Raw genomic sequence first — 26,022 nt, forward strand, 5'->3', positions numbered from 1 at the left:
TATGTAGCTGAAATTTAAGAATAAATTTACCCGGTGTGGGATTTCCAGAATATTGACAAGTGAACTCCACTGTTTCTTCTTCCTGTGCTCTCACGCCTAATATTTCTTTTACAAACGTTGGTACGGCTTGCGTTGCTGAAAAATAAATATTTTTGTCAACCCTTGTAAAACGGGCAGGGATGGCACCTTGGTAATTATTGAGGCGTATATGGCATGATTTTATATGTTTAGCAGACTTGACTTAATCTCAGAGCTTTGTAACCATAAAAATAAGATTGGTGAAATTTAATACCTTTAAGGGCTGCTTGCAATTCCTCCATGTGTGTCACCCATTCTGGTTTACGATACTCTTTTGTACCTAAAATACCTGTAAACGAAGCTATAATTAATTAATCATTCAACAAAAGGCGTGGGAAAACCTGCCTAGATGAAAAAAACAATAGTCTGTAAATGTTGATTTATGTTGATATATTTTGTTGTAAATGTTTCTGAACAATGTGTTAGGGAAACGAATAATTAGGGAAATTTGGAGATGATGGGTACTCTGAAATTAAACAAAATTATATCATTAAGAACATAGACATTAAGAAACTAAATAAATATTGTATTAGTTTTATAAAATCAGCATGTTAAACCATTATTGCAAACGGCACATGGTTATTGAAAGATGTATTACCTTCCACTTCCAGTTCAGTTACTGTGGAAACGACTCCTAAAGGATTACAGGCTTCGTACTTGATTTCACCTGAGTCATCTGGGAAGACCTCCTTCATCGTCAGAATGGAAGTTCCGTCTTCGAATTCCTCGATAATAAACTCTTCGCTATGACGTATTTCTTTACCGTGTTTGAACCATTTTCCCACCGGTTTCGGTTTTCCAACCGCCTTGGATTCGATTCTATTTTAACAGAAAATAGTTTAGCAAAAGGTAAAATAATAATCCTGAAAAAAATTCTCTTGGATTCGATTCTATTTTAACAGAAAATAGTTTAACAAAGGGTAAAATAATAATCCTTAAAAAAATTCCCTTTGATTCAATTTTCGAAGTAAAACTTGAGTAAAACACGTGGAGATTTGATAATCAAAAATCGGATGAAATTTGAGAGTGAAATTTGAAGGACGCGTCTCGTTATAGCATATTTCGTTACACGAGAGAGAAGAAAGGTGTAAAGTAGAGAGAAGAAGAAAGAGAGCTTTACATTCAGTCGCCACGAGAGTGAAGCGAAAGTGACCGACGTATAAACAACGATACAAAGCGATATAATAAGATAGTGTCGCGCATGTGCGTTTTAAAGATGGACGCTATATATGAACATTGAGGTACCATTGTTGATTGTTGATTTTGTTTGGATAGCCTAACCAAACCTTATCGAACTAAAATATTTCAGATCAGTCAAATTATCCATAAAATAGTTGAATATTTATAAACACATATAGTTAATTTTCTTAATATATAATTTATTCTTTATTTTTAAAAAAGAGGAATATTTGTGTTTTTATTATTTGCACAAATATTTCAATTTCATAAGATTTCTGTGAGCCTAAGCGGCTCATTATTAGAAATATCAAATTGTGGTAGAGTGGGTTCGAACCGAGAAACTCTGACTCAAGAGTCCGCGTCACTAACCATGGGGCCACAACCCGACACTAAGTTTTGTTCATTATTTTGCTTTAATATTATTATTATGTATTTTAAATTTGCGCGTAAATATAAAATTGAAACAAGAAGTTTGAGTAATATCGAAATTGAATGCCAAAGAACGGAAACGGAACAAGTACTGAATGCAAAATATGACCAGTGGCGTGGAATTCATATTTGCGTGCACAAAACCACCCTACAGTAACAGAAAACACGTGATCTTTTTAGTAGAAATCAAACTTTGTTCAATGATTAAGTACGTTTTAAAATGAGCATAAAAGAAATATATTAACGGACAGTCAAAAATCATTGCTTGACTTTGCATGTTCTTCTTTACCTCGTAAGTTGTCCTTCCTGGGTATTTATGACAGTGGGAAGGAATTTCACAATTTTCGGCGGAACATCAACTTCATCCTAAAAATATAAAAGAATCATATAGATGTCTGGCAGATACATATATTTAAATTGTAATATGTAAAATTGATTTCTCCATACACTAGAGCAGTGATCTCCAAACTTTTTTTACCGCGTACGCTTATGTAAAGCACACACACAGAACAGTTACATCAAGCCATTCACATAAACGAGTATTACAAATTCAGTTCTTGAACTATTCTAATAAAATTCCACATTTGTAAATTTGTGAAAATACCTGGAAGGGTGATGGGAGGGACGAAAATGAGAATAGGGAAATATCAAAGCTCTAGTCAAAGACAAATTGTACGTATGAAGGGACACAAGTTGTTTTTTGACAAAACTGTATGAAACGTATTATCTTTGTAAAATAGTTGAGCAGCAGGAAGTGATATCAAACATACTTTTTGCAGTATTTTTCTTATTATTTTTAAAACTTGTCTTTCTGTAATAATTTTGTGCGCGCAAGAGGGCACAAAGTATTTTGAAGAGAAATGTGGCGTACCTCAAGGAATTTTGTTCGGGCTCTTCGTGGTACGAACACTTACATTGGAGACCACTGCACTAGAGTGATATTAGATACAAAAAATAGTGATGAATCAGAAGGTCTATATATAGGTCTATATATATTCTAAAGGAAAGCGGACGCGGTGTAGATAATTTTAACTTAATTAAAAAAAAATAATCAAAATGCTGACTTCGTCAAAACCGTCAAAACTTCGTCCAGAAGTAAACTTAATGTAATAAATACTAAGTAATAGCGCGTAAATTATTTTTATTAATTTTCCATGAAAATAACATTTTTATAAGAAAAACTAGTAATAACATTTTCTTGATGTAACAGTTCAACAATGGGCTAGGAACGCTAAGGTTGTTTAAAATATAAGTCCAAAAGTAATGTTAGTTGTCTTACTACATATATAATGCGTTAATTTATATGTGGAATTGTGCCTACGTTTTTTTTTAAATCATAAATGTTTTTTATAGAACCAACCCCCTTTAATTAACTTTCTTATGACTGGAAAATAGTGTAGTAAATAAAGCGTTGTCATTATTTAATATTTCAGATGTGGGGTATTCGAAAAGAGTCGGTGGTTGTTAATCTTCCACCAAAGCTGGACAGTTGTTGGCTAGAAGTACGCGAATATGTGAGTATTTTAAAATTTACCTTATCGCTTAATATTTCCTCTTCCGACCCACTTGGCACGTACTCGTAAGCTGTAAAGGAAAGTAACCAATAAAGGCTTCTACATTTTTAAAATAATTATTTACATGCATGATGGATGTCCACTATAGTTCATCAGAAAAATCCCCAAGATCGAGAATTGACCCTTAAACATAAATCAGTATTTCATGATGTATTTAAGTTATCTCAGGATTCGAAATATCTGACCTCCGGGTGAGAAATGCCTTTTGAAATGACGCATGTGTGTAGATTGAAAGTAACTGATGAAATTACAATTATTTGTTTCGGCGTACCTTCCACGCGTACAGAAGCGACACAGGAAGTCTCCCCAAATTTATTCTCTGCGTGACACTCGTAAAGTCCTCCCAATTCTGGGAACGCTTCCTTTATGATAAGTTCACAAGTGCCCTCCGTGTTTTGGACCATGACGATATCGTTTCCTCTTTTGAGCATTTTCTTATTATGTGACCAGCGGACTAAGGGAACGGGGTGAGCCACGACTTCGCACGATATCCTGATCTCTTCTCCGTCCATAACTCTCGCTTGTTCGGGAACGACGGTGAACTCGGGAGCGTATCCCACACTCTCCTGGATATCGTCAACAACTGAGACAGTGGCGGTACACGTAACAGATCCGATCACATTTTCCGCCCTGCACGTAAATTCTCCTATCGTACTTTCGTTCGCCCGATCTATCAGAAGAACGCTACTGTTATTTATGCTCGTTATATGCGTATTTTCATCTTCGGTAACTGGCAGGGAGTTCAAAAACCATTGGAACGAAACATTCGGATATGCTTCTACGACTGCTTCCAAAAGAATAACTTCGTCATTCGATACTTGCTGTGGTGCGAATATTTTCACGAATTTAGGTGGTACTAAATTACTGAAATCGTCGCTCGCAATATTAATGGAACTGGACGATTTAGAAATCGTATTCCGTTCCTTCACCAAAACCTCGTATTTTCCGCTCTGCTTCTTAGTGAGTTTCGAAATGTTAAGCTGCGTTCTACCATCTGCAGTCTCGATGCTGTAGGTCTCATCGTCGACTATTTCCTTACCATTCCTTAGCCATATTACTTTAGTGTCGGGATTGGAGGAATATTCTACTTCAAGATTAACGTCGTCTCCAAGCTGCTTCACTTGCGCTTGAAGGGGGGTAATAATTGCGGAACTTGATTTTACTATTCCGGCTCCTATTTTATCTGCAAGTCGTCAAAATATTCTCATAAAATTCAACTCAGATATTATTTTTATCTAAACAATAGAAAAATTATCGAGAATTTTTCTTCTGAAGTAAGCTTTTGTTCATATTTATTCGTTCATGCAAAAAAATCGCTAAGAATGTACGTTTTAACTAATAAATAACAAGTCGAATATTTAAATACAATAATTTGAGAATCGTGCTATTATTGAAATGTTTGTTTTATGATTTAATCCATAAAAATTATTCTAAATGATTTTAACGAAAACACGAATTGATCTTTTTAAAAATTTCTAGGGTTTTTACAATTCGTAAATTTTCCACCATGTGGAACTAGATTAATATAAATTCCCAAGTACGTCTACAAAAATCTTAAAAGCAAACGCATATTTCAATACAATTTAAAGTGCAGTATTCCCATGCTGATTCCAAAAAGAGTAAGCACGAAATTATGTTCAAAAGTGCATTCCTCACCCAGTGGCCAACGTAACTGATTCAATCCAAGTAGCATTAAATACATAACGTAATACAGTAAAAAGCGCTTCGAAAAGGTATTAGGCACTAAGCATTCAAATAACTAAATTTTAATAAAAGAATTTTGAATATAATTTATATTTAAATCACTAACTTTGTGATTTTTCATTTTAAAATTAAAATGTAACTTTGTTTTAAAATCACTATAAATAAATATTTATAGTGATTTTTAAAAACAAAGAGAATTTTTTAATTTAATTGAAAACTATGATTAGAAATAAAATCTATAATTAAATATTATAGTGATAAATATGAATTAAAATCGTACCATATGTAAATATTTTTTTTATAAAATTCATGCTGATTCATCGTAGTGCACTCGTAAAACTTTTAAATTTCGGTGTGATTTTTTGATACATGCAAATGCAGCGTGTGCAAATAATGTAGGTCCTCAAATAAGTGATTTCTTACCTTTGGGTTTCTTCTGTTTTTTCAAAATTGGTTTTATGATTATTTCATCAACTTTCTCAGGTTCTTCCTTCGGCTTTTCTTTCTTTGTAACTTCTTTCAAAGTTACCTCTTCTTCTACGACTTCTTCCGAAACAATTTCTTTTTTAGGAATAGGTTTGAGTTTTATTTCTTCCTTAGGCTGTTCTTCAATTGGTCGCCTCTTACCTCTCGGCCAAACCTTAGCTTCGGGTTCTTCTTCTTTCGGCTTTTCTTTCTTTGTAACTTCTTTCAAAGTAACCTCTTCTTCTACGACCTCTTCCGAAACAATTTCTTTTTTAGGAATAGGTTTAAGTGTTATTTCTTCCTTTGGCTGTTCTTCAATAGGTCGCCTCTTACCTCTCGGCCAAACCTTAGCTTCGGGTTCTTCTTCTTTCGGCTTTTCTTTCTTTGTAATTTCTTTCAAAGTAACCTCTTCTTCTACGACCTCTTCCGAAACAATTTCTTTTTTAGGAATAGGTTTAAGTGTTATTTCTTCCTTTGGCTGTTCTTCAATAGGTCGCCTCTTACCTCTCGGCCAAACCTTAGCTTCGGGTTCTTCTTCTTTCGGCTTTTCTTTCTTTGTAACTTCTTTCAAGGTTACTTCTTCTACGACCTCTTCGGAGACGATTTCTTTTTTCGGAATAGGTTTGAGCGTGATCTCTTCTTTGGGCTGTTCTTCGATTGGTCGCCTCTTACCTCTCGGCCAAACCTTAGCCTCGGGTTCTTCTTCTTGTGGTTTTTCTTTCTTTGTGATCGGTTTCAGTGTAACTTCTTCTTCGACAATCTCTTCCGAAACAATTTCTTTTTTCGGAATGGGTTTGAGTGTAACTTCTTCTTTTGGCTGTTCTTCAATTGGTCGCCTCTTACCTCTCGGCCAAACCTTAGCTTCGGGTTCTTCTTCTTGTGGTTTTTCTTTCTTTGTGATCGGTTTCAGTGTAACTTCTTCTTCGACGATCTCTTCCGAAACGATTTCTTTTTTCGGAATAGGTTTGAGCGTGATCTCTTCTTTGGGCTGTTCTTCGATTGGTCGCCTCTTACCTCTCGGCCAAACCTTAGCTTCGGGTTCTTCTTCTTGTGGTTTTTCTTTCTTTGTGATCGGTTTCAGTGTAACTTCTTCTTCGACGATCTCTTCCGAAACGATTTCTTTTTTCGGAATAGGTTTGAGTGTGACTTCTTCTTTTGGCTGTTCTTCAATTGGTCGCCTCTTACCTCTCGGCCAAACCATAGCTTTGGGTTCTTCTTCTTTTGGCTTTTCTTTCTTTGTAACTTCTTTCAATGTTACTTCTTCTACGACCTCTTCGGAGACGATTTCTTTTTTCGGAATAGGTTTGAGCGTGATCTCTTCTTTGGGCTGTTCTTCGATTGGTCGTCTCTTACCTCTCCGCCAAACCTTAGCTTCGGGTTCTTCTTCTTGTGGTTTATCTTTCTTTGTGATCGGTTTCAGTGTAACTTCTTCTTCGACGATCTCTTCCGAAACGATTTCTTTTTTCGGAATAGGTTTGAGCGTGATCTCTTCTTTGGGTAGTTCTTCGATTGGTCGCCTCTTGCCTCTCGGCCAAACCTTAGCTTCGGGTTCTTCTTCTTGTGGTTTTTCTTTCTTTGTGATCGGTTTCAGTGTAACTTCTTCTTCGACGATCTCTTCCGAAACGATTTCTTTTTTCGGAATAGGTTTGAGTGTGACTTCTTCTTTTGGCTGTTCTTCAATAGGTCGCCTCTTACCTCTCGGCCAAACCTTAGCTTCGGGTTCTTCTTCTTTTGGCTTTTCTTTCTTTGTAACTTCTTTCAATGTTACTTCTTCTACGACCTCTTCGGAGACGATTTCTTTTTTCGGAATAGGTTTGAGCGTGATCTCTTCTTTGGGCTGTTCTTCGATTGGTCGTCTCTTACCTCTCGGCCAAACCTTAGCTTCGGGTTCTTCTTCTTGTGGTTTTTCTTTCTTTGTGATCGGTTTCAGTGTAACTTCTTCTTCAACGATCTCTTCCGAAACGATTTCTTTTTTCGGAATAGGTTTGAGCGTGATCTCTTCTTTGGGCTGTTCTTCGATTGGTCGTCTCTTACCTCTCGGCCAAACCTTAGCTTCGGGTTCTTCTTCTTGTGGCTTTTCTTTCTTTGTGATCGGTTTCAGTGTAACTTCTTCTTCAACGATCTCTTCCGAAACGATTTCTTTTTTCGGAATAGGTTTGAGCGTGATCTCTTCTTTGGGCTGTTCTTCAATTGGTCGCCTCTTATCTCTCGGCCAAACCTTAGCCTCGGGTTCTTCTTCTTGTGGTTTTTCTTTCTTTGTGATCGGTTTCAGTGTAACTTCTTCTTCGACGATCTCTTCCGAAACGATTTCTTTTTTCGGAATGGGTTTGAGTGTGACTTCTTCTTTTGGCTGTTCTTCAATTGGTCGCCTCTTACCTCTCGGCCAAACCTTAGCTTCGGGTTCTTCTTCTTTTGGCTTTTCTTTCTTTGTAACTTCTTTCAATGTTACTTCTTCTACGACCTCTTCGGAGACGATTTCTTTTTTTGGAATAGGTTTGAGCGTGATCTCTTCTTTGGGCTGTTCTTCGATTGGTCGTCTCTTACCTCTCGGCCAAACCTTAGCTTCGGGTTCTTCTTCTTGTGGCTTTTCTTTCTTTGTAATCGGTTTCAGTGTAACTTCTTCTTCAACGATCTCTTCCGAAACGATTTCTTTTTTCGGAATAGGTTTGAGCGTGATCTCTTCTTTGGGCTGTTCTTCAATTGGTCGCCTCTTACCTCTCGGCCAAACCTTAGCCTCGGGTTCTTCTTCTTGTGGTTTTTCTTTTTTTGTGATCGGTTTCAGTGTAACTTCTTCTTCGACGATCTCTTCCGAAACGATTTCTTTTTTCGGAATGGGTTTGAGTGTAACTTCTTCTTTTGGCTGTTCTTCAATTGGTCGCCTCTTACCTCTCGGCCAAACCTTAGCTTCAGGTTCTTCTTCTTTTGGCTTTTCTTTCTTTGTAACTTCTTTCAATGTTACTTCTTCTACGACCTCTTCGGAGACGATTTCTTTTTTCGGAATAGGTTTAAGCATGATCTCTTCTTTGGTCTGTTCTTCGACTGGCTGCCTCTTTCCTCTCGGCCATATCTTAGCTTCGAGTTCCTCTTCTTGTGGTTTTTCTTTCTTTGTTACAGTTTTTAGGGTAACTTCTTCTTTATCGATTTCTTCAGAGACGATTTCCTTCCTTGGAATGGGTTTGAGTGTGATTTCTTCCTTAGGTTGTTCTTCAATTGGCCGCCTCTTACCTCTCGGCCAAACCTTAGCTTCAGGTTCTTCTTCTTTTGGCTTTTCTTTCTTTGGAACTGCTTTCAAAGTTTCTTCTTCTACAACTTCTTCCGAAACAATTTCCTTTTTCGGAATAGGTTTAAGTGTTATTTCGTCATGTGGCTGCTCCTCAATAGGCCGCCTTTTGCCTTTTGGCCAAGTTTTCTCTTCAATAACTTCCTGTATTGGTTGTTCTTTTTTCATAATCGGTTTCAAAGAGATCTCTTCCGGTTTTTCTTCGATGGCAACTTCTTTCTTAGGTATCGGTTTCAATGTAATTTCTTCTCGTGGTTGCTCCTCAATAGGTCGCCTCTTACCTCTTGGCCACGTTTTCTCTTCAGGAGCCTCTGGTGTGGGCTGTTCTTTCCTTGAAATTGGTTTCAATGAAACTTCTTCAGGCTGTTCTTCAACGGCAACATCCTTCTTGGGAATAGGTTTAAGGGTGATTTCTTCCTTGGGTTGCTCTTCAATAGGTCGCCTCTTGCCTCTTGGCCACGTTTTCTCTTCAGGAACCTCCGGTGCGGGCTGTTCTTTCCTTGAAATTGGTTTCAATGAAACTTCTTCACGCTGTTCTTCAACGGCAACATCCTTCTTAGGAATAGGTTTAAGGGTGATTTCTTCCTTGGGTTGCTCTTCAATAGGTCGCCTCTTGCCTCTTGGCCACGTTTTCTCTTCAGGAGCCTCCGGTGCGGGCTGTTGTTTTCTTGAAATTGGTTTCAATGAAACTTCTTCTGGCTGTTCTTCAATGGCAACATCCTTCTTAGGAATAGGTTTAAGGGTGATTTCTTCCTTGGGTTGTTCTTCAATAGGTTGCCTCTTACCTCTTGGCCAAACCTTAGCTTCAGGTTCCTCTGGTACCGGTTGTTCTTTTCTTGAAATCGGTTTCAAAGAGACCTCCTCTGGTTTTTCTTCGATGGGAATATCCTTCTTAGGAATGGGTTTAAGGGTGATGTCTTCCCTGGGTTGTTCTTCGATCGGCCTCCTCTTACCCCTTGGCCATGTTTTCTCATCTGGAATTTCCGGTACCGGTTGTTCTTTTCGTGAAATGGGTTTCAAAGACACCTGTTCTGGTTTTTCTTCAATGGCAACTTCTTTCTTAGGTATTGGCTTTAATGTAATTTCCTCTTGTGGATGCTCTTCAACAGGTTGCCTCTTACCTCTTGGCCACGTTTTTTCTTCAGATACTTCCGGTACAGGTTCTTCCTTTCTCGAAATCGGTTTTAATGAAACCTCCTCTGGTTTTTCTTCGATGGGGACATCCTTCTTAGGAATAGGTTTAAGGGTGATTTCTTCCTTAGGTTGCTCTTCAATAGGTCGTCGTTTGCCTCTTGGCCACGTTTTCTCTTCAGAAACCTCCGGTGTCGCTTGCTCTTTCTTAAAGGTCGGCTTTGAGACAACTTCTGGTAATCTTTCAACACCTTCTTCCTTCTGTGGTATCGGCTTGATTATGGTTTCATCTTCAGTATGTTGTTCAACTGTCTGCTTTTTACCTCGGGCCCATAATTTTGGTTCTAAAGGTTTTTCTTTTTCGACGCTTGCGTCTTCTCTTTTGATTTTCAGTATGTCGTCTATTTCTTTTCGTTTAATTTTTAATAACTCTTCATGATCAGTGTGTTGCAATTTTTCTATGTTTGTTATTTTCTCTTCATCTTCTACATTTTGTTTTGATGTCCTTTTACCCTGTCGCCACGTTGCTCCCTTTTCTTCAACTTTGTCCGAATCGATTTTGAAAATGACAGTGTCTTCTTGTTCCATCATTATTTCTTCTCTTAGAATGGTTTGTGATTGGTTCGTATCTTCTTCTGATTTTACAGGTTTTTGTACCGCCTTTAGTGTTACATCTTCTAAAACGGCTCTCTCTATTTTATTTTTTAATGTTTTAGATGGTTTTAGAGACACCTTTTCTTCGGTCCATGGTCTATCTGTATTTTCTTGTAATTCCTTGGTAGATTTAACTTCGGAAATTTTTCTATTTTTTCTCCAATTTGCCGATATCTCGTCTAATTCTGTAGTTTGTTGAGGAATTGGCGATAACGTACAGCGTTGAATGGTTTCTTCTTTAATATCTATCTTCATATCGATCACGTTCTCTGTAAATTTATGGGTTCCTACTTCTTCGCTTCTTTTATTTAAGTCTAGTATACTACTATCTTCTACGTGAACCCTTCTTTGTCTCCAAGGAACCTCTCGTTTAATATTTTTATCCTGCGAAATGGATTCGTTCTTCAATTTGAGGATATTACTAGTTTCCGTGTCAGTAATTGAAGTTTTGTTGAACTCCGTGGTATTTAAATCAGTTTCTTCTTCTTCACCTACCACATATTTCGTCTTCTTGCCGAAGCGTCCTGAAATCATTGCGATACAAATATTTAGATTATTCTTATAGATGTATATAGTTTTTAAATTCGGTAGTTTAAAAATACATCTTCTGAATGTTTATTTTAAGTGGTCCATATTAAATCGAAAACAAATTTATGAGTCAACACAAGTTCACGAAAACGTATTAATAAAAATGCGAAGACTCAAAAACTAATTTATCAGATTTAACATCAAATACCACATTTAGTATTTCTATCCCTCAAATCAGAAATGATTAAAAAGAACATGAAAACAGCCGAAACAAAAGCGTTAAAAACACGTTGAAAGCAAATATCAAAAGTAGCAAGCTTCAAAAGCGATCATACAAAAAAAGCTGACAAAAAAAGCATTGGCATATATGTACCCGTGTATAAGTACATCATATGCAGTGTATTTTATAGAGTCGTAAAAATTGTAAATTAGTATAATTTTGCTTTGTATAGTTTTGAAATGTGTACATTTTAAATAGAAAAATGATTATTACCTTTTAATTAAGTTTTTTTTTATTTAAAAAAAATTCGTTAAAAATACTTGCCTCGTCGGTAATTGTATGATTTTTATTTATTATTATACTACATGACACCAAAACATTATGCTGGTGGTAAACCAGACCACCCTCAAAATCTGTTCAATCCATTCCTTCATTTAAACATCGCTGCAATGAAAGTTATGATAATCGTGTTGTATGTATCCCGTAAACCACTTGATCATGAATTATTATTAGTTCGAAGTTTGTGAAATAAAATATGACTGATTTATTTTTTCGAGTTACGTGAAAACCGATGATATTTTATGATGTCTTGATATTTTGTATTTTAAAATATTTACATTAAATTTCCTGTGTGTTATAATGAGAATGTACTTATAACGGGGTATTATTTTCAAAAAAGTGACTTTCTTAAATGTTTACTTTATTTAACCAATTTAGGGAATTTAGACTGAACTTTTGATTTAATACTAGGGCTGATTGATAAGTTTCGTAAAAATGTACGTAAGCTGTCGTCGAACATTGGTCGAAGACCAAAAAGAGTGTAATAAATAGTGGATGATTCTTTTGTCGGCTAGAATGAGCATGGTTATTTTATTTATTGATTCGGCATTAACTTTGTGGAACGACATGTTTTAGTTTTGATTTTCACGTGTAGATGAAAATATCTGTAAGTTTTCGAAACTGGTCGTGTATAATAAAAATAAAACTCATTAAGTGGTTTATTACAAGGATGGTCTTTGTTTTTTCCAAGTTACACCAGTCGTAAAGTTTTTTTTTTTGTTAAATAAGACCCTTATATTGAATATTATTATATCGATCTAAAAAATCATAATCTATAAATAAAGCTCAAAAAAGTACATTTTACTAAAAGTCGCCTCTCACTGATAAAAAATTTCGCGTCTTATAAAAAGTAAGTGTATTTCAATTGATTACTAGTAAACCTTTATTTCCAAACTTCTGTCAAATTAATATTTTGAGACAAATGCTTGTCGAATGAGAATGTAATCATCAGTTTTTGGAGCTTTGGATAAAAACTTTAAATCAGCTAGACAAATCTAGGAGACGCCGAATCGACTCACATTGAAACTAACATAATAAAATAATAAGATTTTAATAAAAATTAAGATTTTTTAAAAAATACTACAATATGGGTAGGTGTACCTGGACAAATAAAAATTAATCTAAAAATTATTTTTCAACTTGCAACTTTGCAATACTTATCAATCGGTCCATGTAAAATGATATTTTTTAATTCACCAGTTTATTATGTATCTAAAAATATTTTAAAAATTTGTATGTTGTATAGTTTTCATTTTACATGAAGAATTATTTCGCAGTAATCACTGAAAAATTGTTTTTGAAAATGAACCCCATGTTTCGAAAGTATGATTTGAAAATTTTCTTATCTTATTCGGGACTGGATTTCAGCTTCTTCTTTCTTCTTATCTTCAGTTGTAGACAGGTCTAAGTGGTAGAGCGCTCTACTGGAACACGGGTTCGATTCCTGTTCTCGTCAAGTCCAACTTCAGGATCTGAAGGCCGTAACTTTGTCCTTTTTCCTCGCGTTGTGTCGGGTTTTATTTTGTTGAGATATTCCTTTCAACCAGTTGGTTAAATTTTTTGTTTTGTCAACTGATCTTCATTTACTAACGTCTTCTTTTATGGATATGAATATACAAGACGTTTTCCAATCGTAGACTTAACTATAACTAACTCTGAAGCAATAAGAATCGACATTTGTTGATTCCTTAATAATGATTTGTATGATTTATTGAAACATCAGCAGATTCTGAATTAAATAGCCCTGATATTGTTCATTGAAGGTTTAAAAACTAAGATATGTTTCAATTAACTAACGTTGAATCGATATTCTAATAGGTCTTAATGTATTTTAAGACATAAACTCGGTTTGCTTTTTATTTTTTTAAATATTTTATATCCGTTTATATGATTTGAGGGTATTTACTTGTGTTGGTGAGTTTGTTGAAGATGCTTGTGTATTTTTTAAAATAGTTGCGTGAGTAATCTGTTAATCGGTTTTAAAGTTTATTTCGACTCGGGCTAGCTCGGTTTGGTGGTATAAAGTGTGTATTCTCGGATGTTGTTGCAAGTTGGCAGCGTGCGCTAGATCGGCGATTACTCGCCACAGGTCGCGTGGTCGTATCGCGAGGTGCTCCGCAGGTAAGGAGGTCCCCGCCCGCGGGCCGCCATTCGCGCCACGGACTCGGGGCAGAGCGGGCGGCTCGCGACCGCCGCCGCGGTGTGGAGAGTGTCGCGCGCCGGTAGCGCGATTGTTTACCTCGCGAACCGGTGTGGCGAAGGCGCGTTAGCGCCGTGTCTGTGTGTGTGGTTTGCGGTTTGCACCCTCGGTGAGTCGGGCGTGCACCTGTGTGTCTGTGTGTGCTTATTCGGCTCGGTAGGGCGGGCGCGCCTGATTTAGAGCGTGATGTAAGCCACTGGTCGCGTGTGCACCTGGCCCGCTATTCTCGGGTCTCGCTATTTATGTTCATCTCGGCTCGTGTGCACGGCCCGCGCGCACACCTGGCCGGCCGGTCTAGTATCTATAGTGCCGCGGCCAGGGGCGGCCGCCCGCCCTGCGACATAGCCGAGGGGTTTGCGGTTCAAAGGTTAATGCCATTGAGTAGTCTATTGAAAAATGCGGATTTAAATCATTCAATATTTATTTAAACCAACCTTAAGTTACAAAGAAGTATGGTTCATTACTTAGTTACAAAACATTTTCATTGCATACACAAAAAACATTACACATTACTATGATTGCATGATTGTACCTTAACAATTTTATGGGATATTCGAGATATCGTATCTTAAGTATAATATATGTAAGTATTTACAGTTACTATGACAAATTGATTTGTAACAAACAGAAGTATACATTTAACAATAAAACGATTGGATTTGCTTCATATTATGTAGGTAAGGTGGAACTTTATTCACTCCCATGTCCATAGGTGGTTTTCTAAGTAAACAATATGCAATTGAAGATTCCACAGAGATCATCAGAGTACAGGCTGGATGTGAACACAAAACACTTTTACCCAGTACACGTGGAGTGATAAGTACCTACACATTATGGATTACATTTGGCACCTATCTCGTATAGCACACACTCGACTCGCCGCTCGCCACTGCTTTATTACTCTCAACAAGGAATTACGAATTTTAGGCAATTTCTTTGTAATGCAGACGCCACTTCGAGTGGTACACATTGCAAACATGAAAATTATATAAATACGACTTTTTCATCATTTGGACAAACAAACGGATCACTCCGTGATAATTAAGATTATTTTTAAAATCCAGTCAAGCTTTATGATGAAAGGTATATATAAATATATATATAGAATTGATTCGTGCGTGTGAGAACTGTATAAAGTTATGTGTGTGTTGTTTGCACACACGCACGCTGTGTATAATATGTGAGTAGTTTAAGTTGTTACAAATCAAAATGCAGAATACAAAGGTGCAATCAGTAGTTTCGATAACAAAAATAACTATTATTTAACAAAAAATATCATTACACAGTTCCATACATGATAAAAGGCTAAATATAAAATTACACACTGATATTTAGCAGTTATTTAAATTAATGCGAACTGGCGTGCGGAAGGATATTTTAGAAATCTATAAACTCTATAAAGCTTGGTTATTATTTTTATATAATATTTTGCACACACTCGCAATGTGGTAATATAACTTAACATAAGGAAGACCTTGTGCCGTACACAATATAACATCTTATGTTCAAACCCGGGTAAAGTATTAATGCATTTTCTACTTCGTACTTCGTCAGGTTAATTCTCCACTAAATGAGCAACTTTCGTTCATTGCAAACAAATTTGTTATGTAAATTCTGATTAATAGTGGTATACCTGACATGCCGGTATTTGGTATCTGGGTATTAGAAAATGTATTCAAAGAACAAAAGAACCGGTTAGGTGTATGACAGTGTGAATGTAGAACTCATTGTGTGAAGGACAAGAGTGGAAAAGTCACAGTATTCTTTGGGGAGTAAAGAAAAAAATGCATTTATATCGACTCCGGGTTCGCTTGTGAAATATTTATCTGGTGGTAGCAACTGTGGTATGGCACTAACACAACAATTCAATGAATATTAATTCCTAACAAGCAGTTTGAAATTCCACGTAATAATTTAGTTTAAAGAAAAGTTAAAGCGAAAATAAATATAATTTGCAATAAAATTGAACAAGTTTTATTTTTGACCAATCAATTACAATCTAACTCCACTTCGAAGGCAACATTCGTGGCATTTTTTTCTTTGTTTCAAATCTTGTGAGTTTACAAAGAAGGGATTGGGTGACAACAAAAGCCACCGTTATAAATTAATCGGAAACACTTGGTTAAGAGATAATTTCGCCAATATATGGAATACAGTAGAGTGCCGATTATATGTTCATTAAGGATATAAAATTAGGTATGTATCTATTGCGACAATACTTCCAACGACAGCGTAAACTAAGGTTTCCTCCACATGGTTTAGAAGCATACAAAAATAGACTTTAGAAAGAGCACTCTTCTTCGTTTACACCAAATATGTATCACGACTTGACTGAGAACATGGTCGGCAATGTATAATTGGTACTCGACTGCATTTGGGAGCGGAATTCATTGTTCACCCATTCCCTTCTATAAGGGAGATCTGCATGTTGGCTGGATCAATATCTATGTCTTACTTTTAACCACGAGCCTTGCAGAAGTCTCCACTTGTCCGGCGGAGGTCGTAGCGCGGCACGTGAACGTCCCGGTGTCCTCTTCGTACGTGTTGGCGATGAGCAGCACCGCGTTGTTTCCTTCGTGGATCATCTGAGGACAAGAGATCTCTGTTATTTCTGTCGGACATACGCTGTGTCACATATCTGAGAAAATTGTAAAGCAGTGGTCTTCTTACCTGGAAGTCGGGAGTTTCCGGGATAAGAGCTCCTTCGCGCAGCCACTGGATGCTCGGCTTGGTCTTGCTCGATATCTGCGTCTTGAACTGGGCCGGCGCGCCCTCGAAGACGATCACGTCTTTCAACGGTGTCAGTGCAGCGAGAGTGTCGGACGAATCAGGGAGGGAGACTTTCAAATTGGCGGAAGTGACGACCTTTCCTGCTGAGTTAGTGGCGATGCATTTGTATACTCCTTCGTCTTCGGGGAAGGCTTCCGAAATATGCAAAGTGCTCTCTTCGCCTCTAGTTTGCATCTGGAAGTATTTAGAGGGCTTTATAAGCTTGCCTCCCTTTTCCCACTGTACGGTTGGATTAGGTTTACCGGAGATCTTGCACTTAAAGTCGACGGATTGACCTTCGTTGATAGTTTTATCTTTCAAGGGAAGAAGAATTTCAGGGGCCTTATTTCCAGCAGTAGGAGCTGGTTTGCTCTTCATCGGAGAGGTGGGTGCAATAACGAAGCATTCTGCGTCACACCTGGCTTCTCCGGCACTGTTGATGGCCACGCATTCATATTTTCCACTGTCTTCCGTGTAGGCCTCGATAATCAGAAGGGTGTATGTTCCATCTTCTTCTAACATTTTGTTTCTTATGTCAGATTGTATCTTCTTGCCATTCTTCAGCCAGTATACATCCATTGGTTTGGTTCCAGAGACCTTGGTGTCGAACCTGACAAGTTGTCCGGCTGCCACGCTAGTGTTTTGTGCGGTGACTAAGAAACTAGGCGGAATAACACCTCCTCTTCCTTGCCGCCTTCGCTCTTCTACGACTAGATTAGCGCTGCATTTGGCAGTTCCTCCGCGATTTTCTGCTATGCACGAGAATACTGCAGAATCCTCCATGAACACTTGTCTAATAACCAGAATTGATTTGGTACTAAATGTGTGGATTTGGAGATCTGGTGAGTTTTTGATGGGGAAGTTTTCACGGAACCACTTGACAGTTGGCAGTGGGTCTCCGTCAAATTCAACTTCGAACCTCGCTTGTTCCTGTTCAAACGCTCTGCAAGGTTGCATCTTCTTTGTGAAGAATGGAGGATTTGATGGGGCCACTGGACCTTGTACAACGCGTTCTTGCGTTTTAGCCTTATGTTCAACTTCAGTAGTCTCAGTAGACGTTATATTTCTTGTAATTTCAGTGTCGCCGACAACTTCCTTTTGGGTCTGCTTTTGTTTGGCGACGTGGACTTCTTTACCGTGGATAGTTGACTCGGATGGGTCGGGAATTCTAGGTTTCACCAATTTTCTGGTTGTTTCAGACACATCAGTGGCAGTTTCGTCGGTTGTTTCCCTAGAAAAAGAATACAACGAATTGTATTAAATTAATAATTTATTTTCTAGATTTTCGTTAACTTAAGTAATTTACGGATTAATATGTTTTTTAAATAAACAATATCCAGTTTTAAGGAATGTTATAGAATATATACGACTATATGTTTGTGTGCATTGTGAAATTTAACTGCAGTTAAGTATGTGGTATAAATATGAAATAAAGAAACTTACAGGTTTTCCTGGTACTTTTGTGCCATTCCTTTAGCCATAGAACTCTGGACGAGTTTTTCGCCGGGAACAGCAAACTTGTGCGCAGATTCCCGGAGACGAGATTCCTTGACAACTTGATCATTTTCCAGTTCCTGCAACTTGTTGTAGTACTCTTCGCTCTTCTTCTTCCTCACAGACTGTTGCCACTCGGTTTCGGGCTCCTTGGTCACCTTTTGCTTCAACTCTGGCCGGTGGTCAATGCCTCCCTGGCGCGCTAACGTCTGTCGTTCTTCAAACGTCTTTTCCAACTCGGTCTCGCTTCTATCTTTCTGATACTGCGTGAGTTCGTAGTCGTACCATGCTATTTTGAAACGTGAAAAATATTAATAAAACGCTTTCGATTTCCGGTTTGGAAACTATGAAATCATATTTGCATTTCGTACCTGAAGTTCGTCCTTAAGATAGCCAAAAGCGAAACTCACTAGCTAACAGAGATGCGGTTGACTGCACAGAGGCTTATGCAAGCCCGACAGCAATCGGAAGCAAGGGCGGATTTGTTTTGGATAGGAATGTGACGTATTTTGTATGAGTCGAAAGCTTGTCTAATGTTATGGTTAAGAGGTGTGGAATATAGCAAGTACGAGTATAAGTCAACGTAAAAGCGGGTTCATAAGCGATAAAGACATTGGTTGAAATAAAATGATGAGGAGAAAATTTCTGGAACCAGATATATTATCGAATATACTTTATGGATTCTAATAAATAACATTATGTTTTTTCTACTGCTACGTAAATCTTCAGACCTTAATTATATGTAAAAAAGTACAAATCAAAAATCCAACAATACTTTTTATCGGAATTTTTAGTTTGACAATATTTAAAGAAAATACAGGCGTACCTTGCATAGTCCGGCTAATTGGTTCACTTTGGGATAAATAAGCAGAAAAAAATGTTATTTTATTTAAATTATTAATTGAACAAAACATTGTGTAAATGTTGTGAATAATGGTCTGTTTCATAGCGTTGGTGAACCAATTAGATCAATCAAAGTTAAACTAATTAAGGTAAACCAATGTATATAATTAAGGTATGAATTATATCAAACCTAAAGGAAGAAAGTATACCAATTGCCTCGCGGCATCAAATTGTTTGTTTAGACTGCTAAGCAAGGTCATATATTATCAATGATATAGAATAAAGTGATCTGTATTGCAAGAGATAAGACAGTATGCTGTAAAAGCTGTGAAGTTTTGGAGTATGTGGTGGACTTACGTCTCGGGGAGTTCTTGAGAACTCCTCTGTAATCGTCATGTCTGGGAATGACCTTAAGTTCCGTGGTAGCCACCGCTTGACCCGCTGAGCTTCTAGCAATCACTTCTATCTTCCCAGTGTCGTATTGGCGGGTTTTCGGTATATCCATATGGTACATGCCATCGTAAGTTAACTTGTAGCGAGAACCCTGGGGAAGGAAAACACGCAATCAAAATAACATTCAAACATACAATGGAATCTAGTTTTCAGAATTGTGAATGAGATTTAACGATATTTTATTTTTATTTTTGACATCTCAACAAAGATGAAGAAGAATATAGAAGTCTGTGTATTTACAGTCCTTGTCACACGTGTAACATTCACTATTCTACCCATGATTGACAACCACATTACTAAAATTTTTGGAACTCTTAGATATATGATCGATCTCATGACACTATATATGCGAGTTCACTGGAGCCATCTTTGCTTGGATTGGAAAAGCTTTTATCTAGCAGAGGCTTTTATTTTATTTTGATGTATGCAAGATCTGAACCCCGGATTTACATACTGGGAACCGCCTTAAAACATGATTTTTAATTTTATGCAACTTATAATTCGACCTGTTGTTTTATTCAAATTTTAAAATTAGTTTGTAAAGTGATCACTTAAGTCATAAGCCCTGTAAATACCCAGACTTCTATATTCTTCTTCGTCTTTATTGACAGGCGTCGTGGTGTAGTTGGGTAGACACTGGACTTCAAGAAATATTTATTTTCAATCGGGAGTTTGTGATGTATTTTTCATATTTGCCTTCCCTATCTTTACTATTCTACCTGCAGACAAGCATTTAACTCTTACCACTCTGTAGGCCAGACATTCTGGCCCGTATGATTCTAGTAGGCAGCTCCGTGGGCCACAATGTCTGACCCGGCGCAGGTATAACTTTAATCACTGATTTCTCTATTACCCAAGTATATTCTATCAAAAAATATTTCAGATAAATACAGTTAATCTTAATTAACATGTTCATACGAATTGCCAGACAGAGTGTCGCAAAATTAGGGAACCAAAATATTTATTTTAATGGTAGAAAAACGTCGCATTTTTTATCAGAGTAGCTGATCAAAAAAATGCGATGTTTGATGAGTGAAATGAGCATGACAAAAATGGTCAGAGTAGAAAGGGTTAAATTAGACGCTTTGAGGGTTATTCCTTTCGAAAAAAAATCTATGTTGAGATGTCGAAAAAAAAATCAAAATCGGTCTTTCAATTCAACTGTTTGCTTTGATTTTTATTTTTCAACTTTCATGCGACTACATTCTACTATTTCATTAAAATTAAACACTTGAATAAACCACATGAAAGAGTTTTATTTATATTTACGACTATGATTAAAGAAAACACTTGTTTTTTAACACTTGAGTTTTATTATAGACTACATGTTTCAGAAGTTAAACTTCCATCATTCAGGAACTTCTGAAACATGTAGTCTATAATAAAACTCAAGTGGTAAAAAACAAGTGTTTTCTTTAATCATTGTAACATGTCTTACCACAAAGTTAATGCCGAAAAAATAAATAAAATATTTACGACTAGTTTAAAAAACGACAGATGTTTTCATCTTCTGGTACAAATGAAAACTGTGGATTCAAGAAAATTTTGTACAATTCAAGTGTTTAATTTTAATAAAATAATCATGTCATTCCACAAAGTTAATGCCAAATCAATAGATAATATACATTCTACTATATAGCGCATATCAGTGAGATGGTAAACAAAGCATCTAAAACTCTTGGTTTTGTGATTAAGGCAACAAGGGATTTTAAATCTATTGATGCATTGAAGTCCCTGTATGTTGCCTTAATTAGAAGTCAGTTGGAATACAGCTACACAGTCTGGTCTCCTCATTATGCTATCCACGCTGACAGCGTAGAGAGAGTGCAACACAAGTTCCTTAGGTACATTAATTTTAAACTAAATATATCCATTGTTGAGTTAGATTATAGATGCGGCTTAAATCAATAAATCTTAGTGATAGAAGGGTAATTACTCATCTGGTCCTGTTATATAAAATTCTTAACAATTTTTTGGACAGCCCTGATCTCCTAAATCAAATAAAGCTTAGCGTGCGTCTAAGAGGTACTAGGCAAAAATCTGTATTCGCAGTATTTGTACATAATGCAAACTATGCCATGTTCTCTTCGATTCCGCGGCTTCACATGTTAGCCAATGCTTTTGAAAGTATAGATTTATTTAATATATTGTTATCCTCCTTGAAATCTGTACTTTCTCAGCATTTCTTCTCCATGTTATAATGGATAAATTTAAACGTTGTGTTTCACTCTCTCTTGCTGCTCGCTGACAGTGTTTGAAGGAGACGTGTATTTACCAGTGCTTACTACTTGTTATTTTATTATGATTTTATGTTATAAGACTATTTGTTGTAAGACTTTTTGTTTCTCTATTATTGTATTCATAAGTGTTGTAATGTATTTATATTAGATACTGTATATATGTATTATCTTAAAGGCTTCAGCCGTTCAATAAATAAATAAATAAATATGTAATATAGTCATCTCGATCTTACATTGACTACTGTGTTCCCGTTGACTAGCCACATAACCCTGGGCTTAGGATGGCCTGTCACTCTGCAGCAGAACCGAGCCCACTCTCCTTCTTCAACAGTTGCCGGCTCAGGCTTGCTCACGAACACCGGCGCAGTGCGAGGCTTCGAATCGTCCGTCAACTCTTCGGGAACACTGAAATGTATTAACATTTTTAGTAAAACAATATTAAACTTTCCCCAGTCGCATTTACTATGTGTTATTCCAAATTACATTCGCCTCATAAATTTGTTTTACTGTTCTTTCCTCATGTTATGTTGAGATGTCAAAAATATGTAATTATGTTATATTGTAATAATTAACGGGGTAAATGCATTCTCGAGCTGAATCAAAATGTGTTGGAAGGGGAGAACTACCCACCACTTGACACTACTAGATATTTGGTTCTGATTGATCTGGTTGTGCCAAATTCTCGTTTTATTCTCCCATTCACATTCGCCAAATATCTTTCTTAATAATTCTCTCGTTATCCATTCGTTCCACATGTCCAAACCATCTCAACGCACCTTTCTTAATTGTATCGATAGTGCTTATCCCAGCTTTGCATTCCTTCCTTATTTCACTATTCAAACATCTATCATACATCGTTGAAATGTACATGTAATTGGAAAAAGGAGCCGAGGAAAACCGAGAAAAACAAGGCACGATCAGGTATATCAAATACTTGAAAGTGGTCAGGTTAGGAGTCAAAAATGAAAATGGTATTTTCTGGCGTTTCACATGTGTGTGATTATAATGCAGGATTCGGACCTCACATACTAATATAAGAGTTTCTGCTTGGTAAAAAGCTTCTTTACATCTCACCAATAGATGTCTTTAGTGAAGTGATTCAAGAACAAGTTTCTAAATTAGTTCATAAATATAGAGCTTCCAAGAATTCGAATAGTGTGGTCGTCAATAATGGGTAGAATTGGTGAATGTTACACGTGTGTGAAGTGATTACTTAAACCAGCCTATGACGGTTGTCAGCCTCGTAAATGCCCAGACTTCCCTATTCTTCTTCATCTTTGATGAGATGTCAAAAAATAATATGAGAAGTGTTATTGGCTCGTTCACCGTGGGACATCTCATCAGATACTTACACTTGCCAAAGAGCCTCCATCTGTCTGATCTTCTCGATACTCTTCATGTGCTTGGGCAGCTGCGAGTCGTAGATGATCCCTGGCTTGCCGGCAGTCTTGATAACGGCGCGGGTCTCGTCCATACCCCACAGGTTGGTTGCTCTGCAGAGGTATTCACCGCTATCTTCGGGATATACCCAACCGAAGTTCATCGCCACGTAACCAAAATCGTAGATGGGTGTGAATCTGTTTTCTGGAATAAAATAAGGTACGTAAGAAAAGGAAGAACACGACGAACAGCGACAGAGGCAAGACAAAAAAATATTACGCTCCTTAATTTCGCTCACTCTAAATCAAAAATCGTAAATTTTCAGTTGTGCGTGTTTTTGGAATGCCCAGAAAATTTACTATATCCCAGCAAAAGAGGAATATTTTAACATAATATTTACCAGCTGCAGGGCAGAAAGTGTTGTTTTTGCATTTTGAAGAAAAAGTATTGTTTAATATTAAAAAAAAAATACAGTAGTTATTTTTCAAATGGAGAAAAAACCTTCCGGTTTAACCTAAAAAGATATGTTGCACAGTCAAAAGTTCAATAAGTGCCTTGATATTTAGTTTTAATAAATTGTATTTTATTTTTAATTTTTTGAAAACGTTGTCCTGAAAAATCAAGTTTTTTGATTTATGACTTTCTTGAAAGGAGTGAGCGATTTGTGGAGTGCATATATAGGTTTATAAAGTAAAATAGTATTGTAATTTTAAAATTACAAAAATTCTTCATTAACTTATAATAAAAAGTAAAAAAAAACTGGGAGATAGTTTAAAAACTTACTGTATGGTAGAGGTTTTCCATTCAGGAACCATTCCACTTTCATATTAGGATCACCAACAGGCGCCAGTTGGCACTCGAATTTAGTGGCTTGCATCTCGACTAAATCTTCTTGGTTGGCAATTTGCGTTACGAATCGTGGAGGTTGCTTCCTATCTGGGTCGAACAAATCATCTTCAGTCAAAAATATCTCAGATGTGTATTTCTTTATGGTCGCCTCCATCTGCATCAATGTTTCTGATTTCTTCATTCCTCTAGGAACTTGGTTTTGAAGAATAATGGATGGCAATTCTGCAAGAAAAAATAACCTTGGTTATCTATTTTCAAATATATTACATTATGTTTATATTTCTAAATACTATATATTATTATATTCTAAATACTATATATATATATTCTCACTTACCTTTGCAAGCTACGGTCGCCCTCGTGAAATCTTCACCATATTTGTTGACGGCTCTGCAGGTGTATTCACCAGAATCCTCGGCATAAACGTATAGAATATCGAGAGATACAAAGCCCATGTCATAAACGGTTCGATATCTGTGTCCAGAAGGTAGAGGCTTTCCATTACGATACCATTCGATACGTAAATTGGGATCTTCCTTAGGTTCGACTCTGCATTCGAAACGAATGGCTTCAGATTCCTCAACGGTATGAGATTGAATCTGTGTGATAAACCTAGGCGGTCCCATTACCGGTTCTTCTTTAGGTACTTCAGACATTGGGCCCCTTTCTAATTCCTTGATCTTTTCTCCACTCATTCCTTGAGGCAACTGGGAATCTAAAACGATGTCTCTCTTGGATGTGCTTGTGACCTTCGCGGTAGTTGTAGCGGATCCCCATTTGTTCGTAGCACGACACACGTATTCGCCTGAATCCCTGGCGTACGTGTAATCAATATCTAAAGCAATAAAGCCGAAATCGTTCAGCATGTGAACGCGGGATCCAGTTGCAAAAGGCCTTCCATTGTAGAACCAATCGATCCTCATCGTTGGGTCTCCAACTGGTTCCACGCGACAATCGAAGTGAACTGGACCACCTTCAGGGACATCAATGTTGTCTTTGATTTCGACTGTGAATCTTGGTGGATCAGGTTTTTCTTCTTCGTTCGCAATCTCTTCACGTTTATGTAATGTTTCCTCAAGTTTTTGAATACTTTCTGTTCCAGTTTTGAAATTGGTGGGCAATTGAGGTTCGAGAATAATACCTTGACGCCCACGAACTTGCAGTTTACAAGAAACAGTAGCTTCTCCGTGCTTATTAGTAGCTTTGCACGTATAAAGACCAGAATCGCGTTGGTATACTCCGGCGACTTCCAAAATTACGAAACCAAAATCGTTGATGGTTTTAATTCTAGATCCGGTCAATAAAGCCTTTCCATTGTGGTACCATTCAACTCTCATACTAGGATCATTGACTGGCGTGAGTCTACATTCAAAGTGAGCGAGAGAGTTTTCTCCCAGAACCAAATCAGCTGGAGTCGTGATGAATTCTGGTGGATTTCCGATATCTTCTTCCGGTGAAAGTGGTCCAGGTGCACCCGATAAGCCTTCTAGTGCAGCGATTTTATCGATAGTTCCTTCCATTCCTTTAGGTAACTGAGATTCCAGGATGATGTTGCGTTTTCCTTGTACCTTCATGGAAGCTGTTGTGACTGCTTGGCCATAGTTATTGGTAGCCCTGCAAGAGTATTCTCCAGAATCTTCTGGGTATACTGGTGAGATTTCTAGAATCACAAAGCCGAAATCACAGAAAGTCCTGAATCTTGATCCAGTTCTCAATGCCTTGCCGTTCCAGAACCATTCCACCTAAAATAATACAATAAAATATTAATGTGTAAACATGATAAACTAAATATAAGTTAAGTCCATAGTAAGTGGAATTTGAATTTAAAAATTAGTAAAAATGTTATTTTACTATCTTGATTTATGATAAACTAACATAAACTATAAAAAGGTAAATGCAATGAAACAAGTGGGACAGGATGTGGAAGGTAATAATAATGTTCAATAAATATATAAATCATGTTTTAAGACTTGTTATTTATGTAACAATTGAGTACGATTTTGATAATCATATCTTACTTTGAGGTTAGGGTCATCAGTTGGCGTAAGACGAGCTTCAAAGTGAGAATTCTCTCCTTCGCGTAGATTATCCAGATTTGAGAATGGTACAGTAAAGACGGGAGCTTTTCCCTTTTCTTCAATAGTTTTATCGTCCTTATTTTTGATCATCGCATCTTCCAAATTTTGCAGTTTCTCAAGACCTCCCTCCATTCC

The 26,022-nt window shown here is 37.0% G+C and overlaps 1 protein-coding gene across 1 annotated transcript in view; it reads right to left on the reverse strand.

Annotated features, from left to right (window-relative positions):
- Window positions 1-26,022, reverse strand: part of LOC148309376 (uncharacterized) — a 125,225-nt gene that overhangs the window by 51,908 nt on the left and 47,295 nt on the right. The window contains exons 13-28 of the mRNA XM_088260181.1: window positions 25,828-26,022; window positions 24,147-25,551; window positions 23,744-24,031; window positions 22,933-23,164; window positions 21,814-21,985; window positions 19,245-19,431; window positions 17,994-18,333; window positions 16,452-17,781; window positions 16,237-16,366; window positions 5,388-11,018; window positions 3,532-4,443; window positions 3,221-3,270; window positions 1,976-2,052; window positions 677-897; window positions 293-367; window positions 31-135 (exon numbers count right to left, since the gene is read on the reverse strand). Coding sequence (XP_088116307.1) covers window positions 31-135; window positions 293-367; window positions 677-897; window positions 1,976-2,052; window positions 3,221-3,270; window positions 3,532-4,443; window positions 5,388-11,018; window positions 16,237-16,366; window positions 16,452-17,781; window positions 17,994-18,333; window positions 19,245-19,431; window positions 21,814-21,985; window positions 22,933-23,164; window positions 23,744-24,031; window positions 24,147-25,551; window positions 25,828-26,022 — 11,350 coding nt within the window. The remainder of the gene's footprint in view (window positions 1-30; window positions 136-292; window positions 368-676; window positions 898-1,975; window positions 2,053-3,220; window positions 3,271-3,531; window positions 4,444-5,387; window positions 11,019-16,236; window positions 16,367-16,451; window positions 17,782-17,993; window positions 18,334-19,244; window positions 19,432-21,813; window positions 21,986-22,932; window positions 23,165-23,743; window positions 24,032-24,146; window positions 25,552-25,827) is intronic.

The sequence above is a fragment of the Brachycentrus maculatus genome, unplaced genomic scaffold, assembly GCF_059751285.1.
Source record: "Brachycentrus maculatus isolate JH-2025_06_01 unplaced genomic scaffold, ASM5975128v1 h1tg000126l, whole genome shotgun sequence".
Lineage (NCBI taxonomy): Eukaryota > Metazoa > Arthropoda > Insecta > Trichoptera > Brachycentridae > Brachycentrus > Brachycentrus maculatus.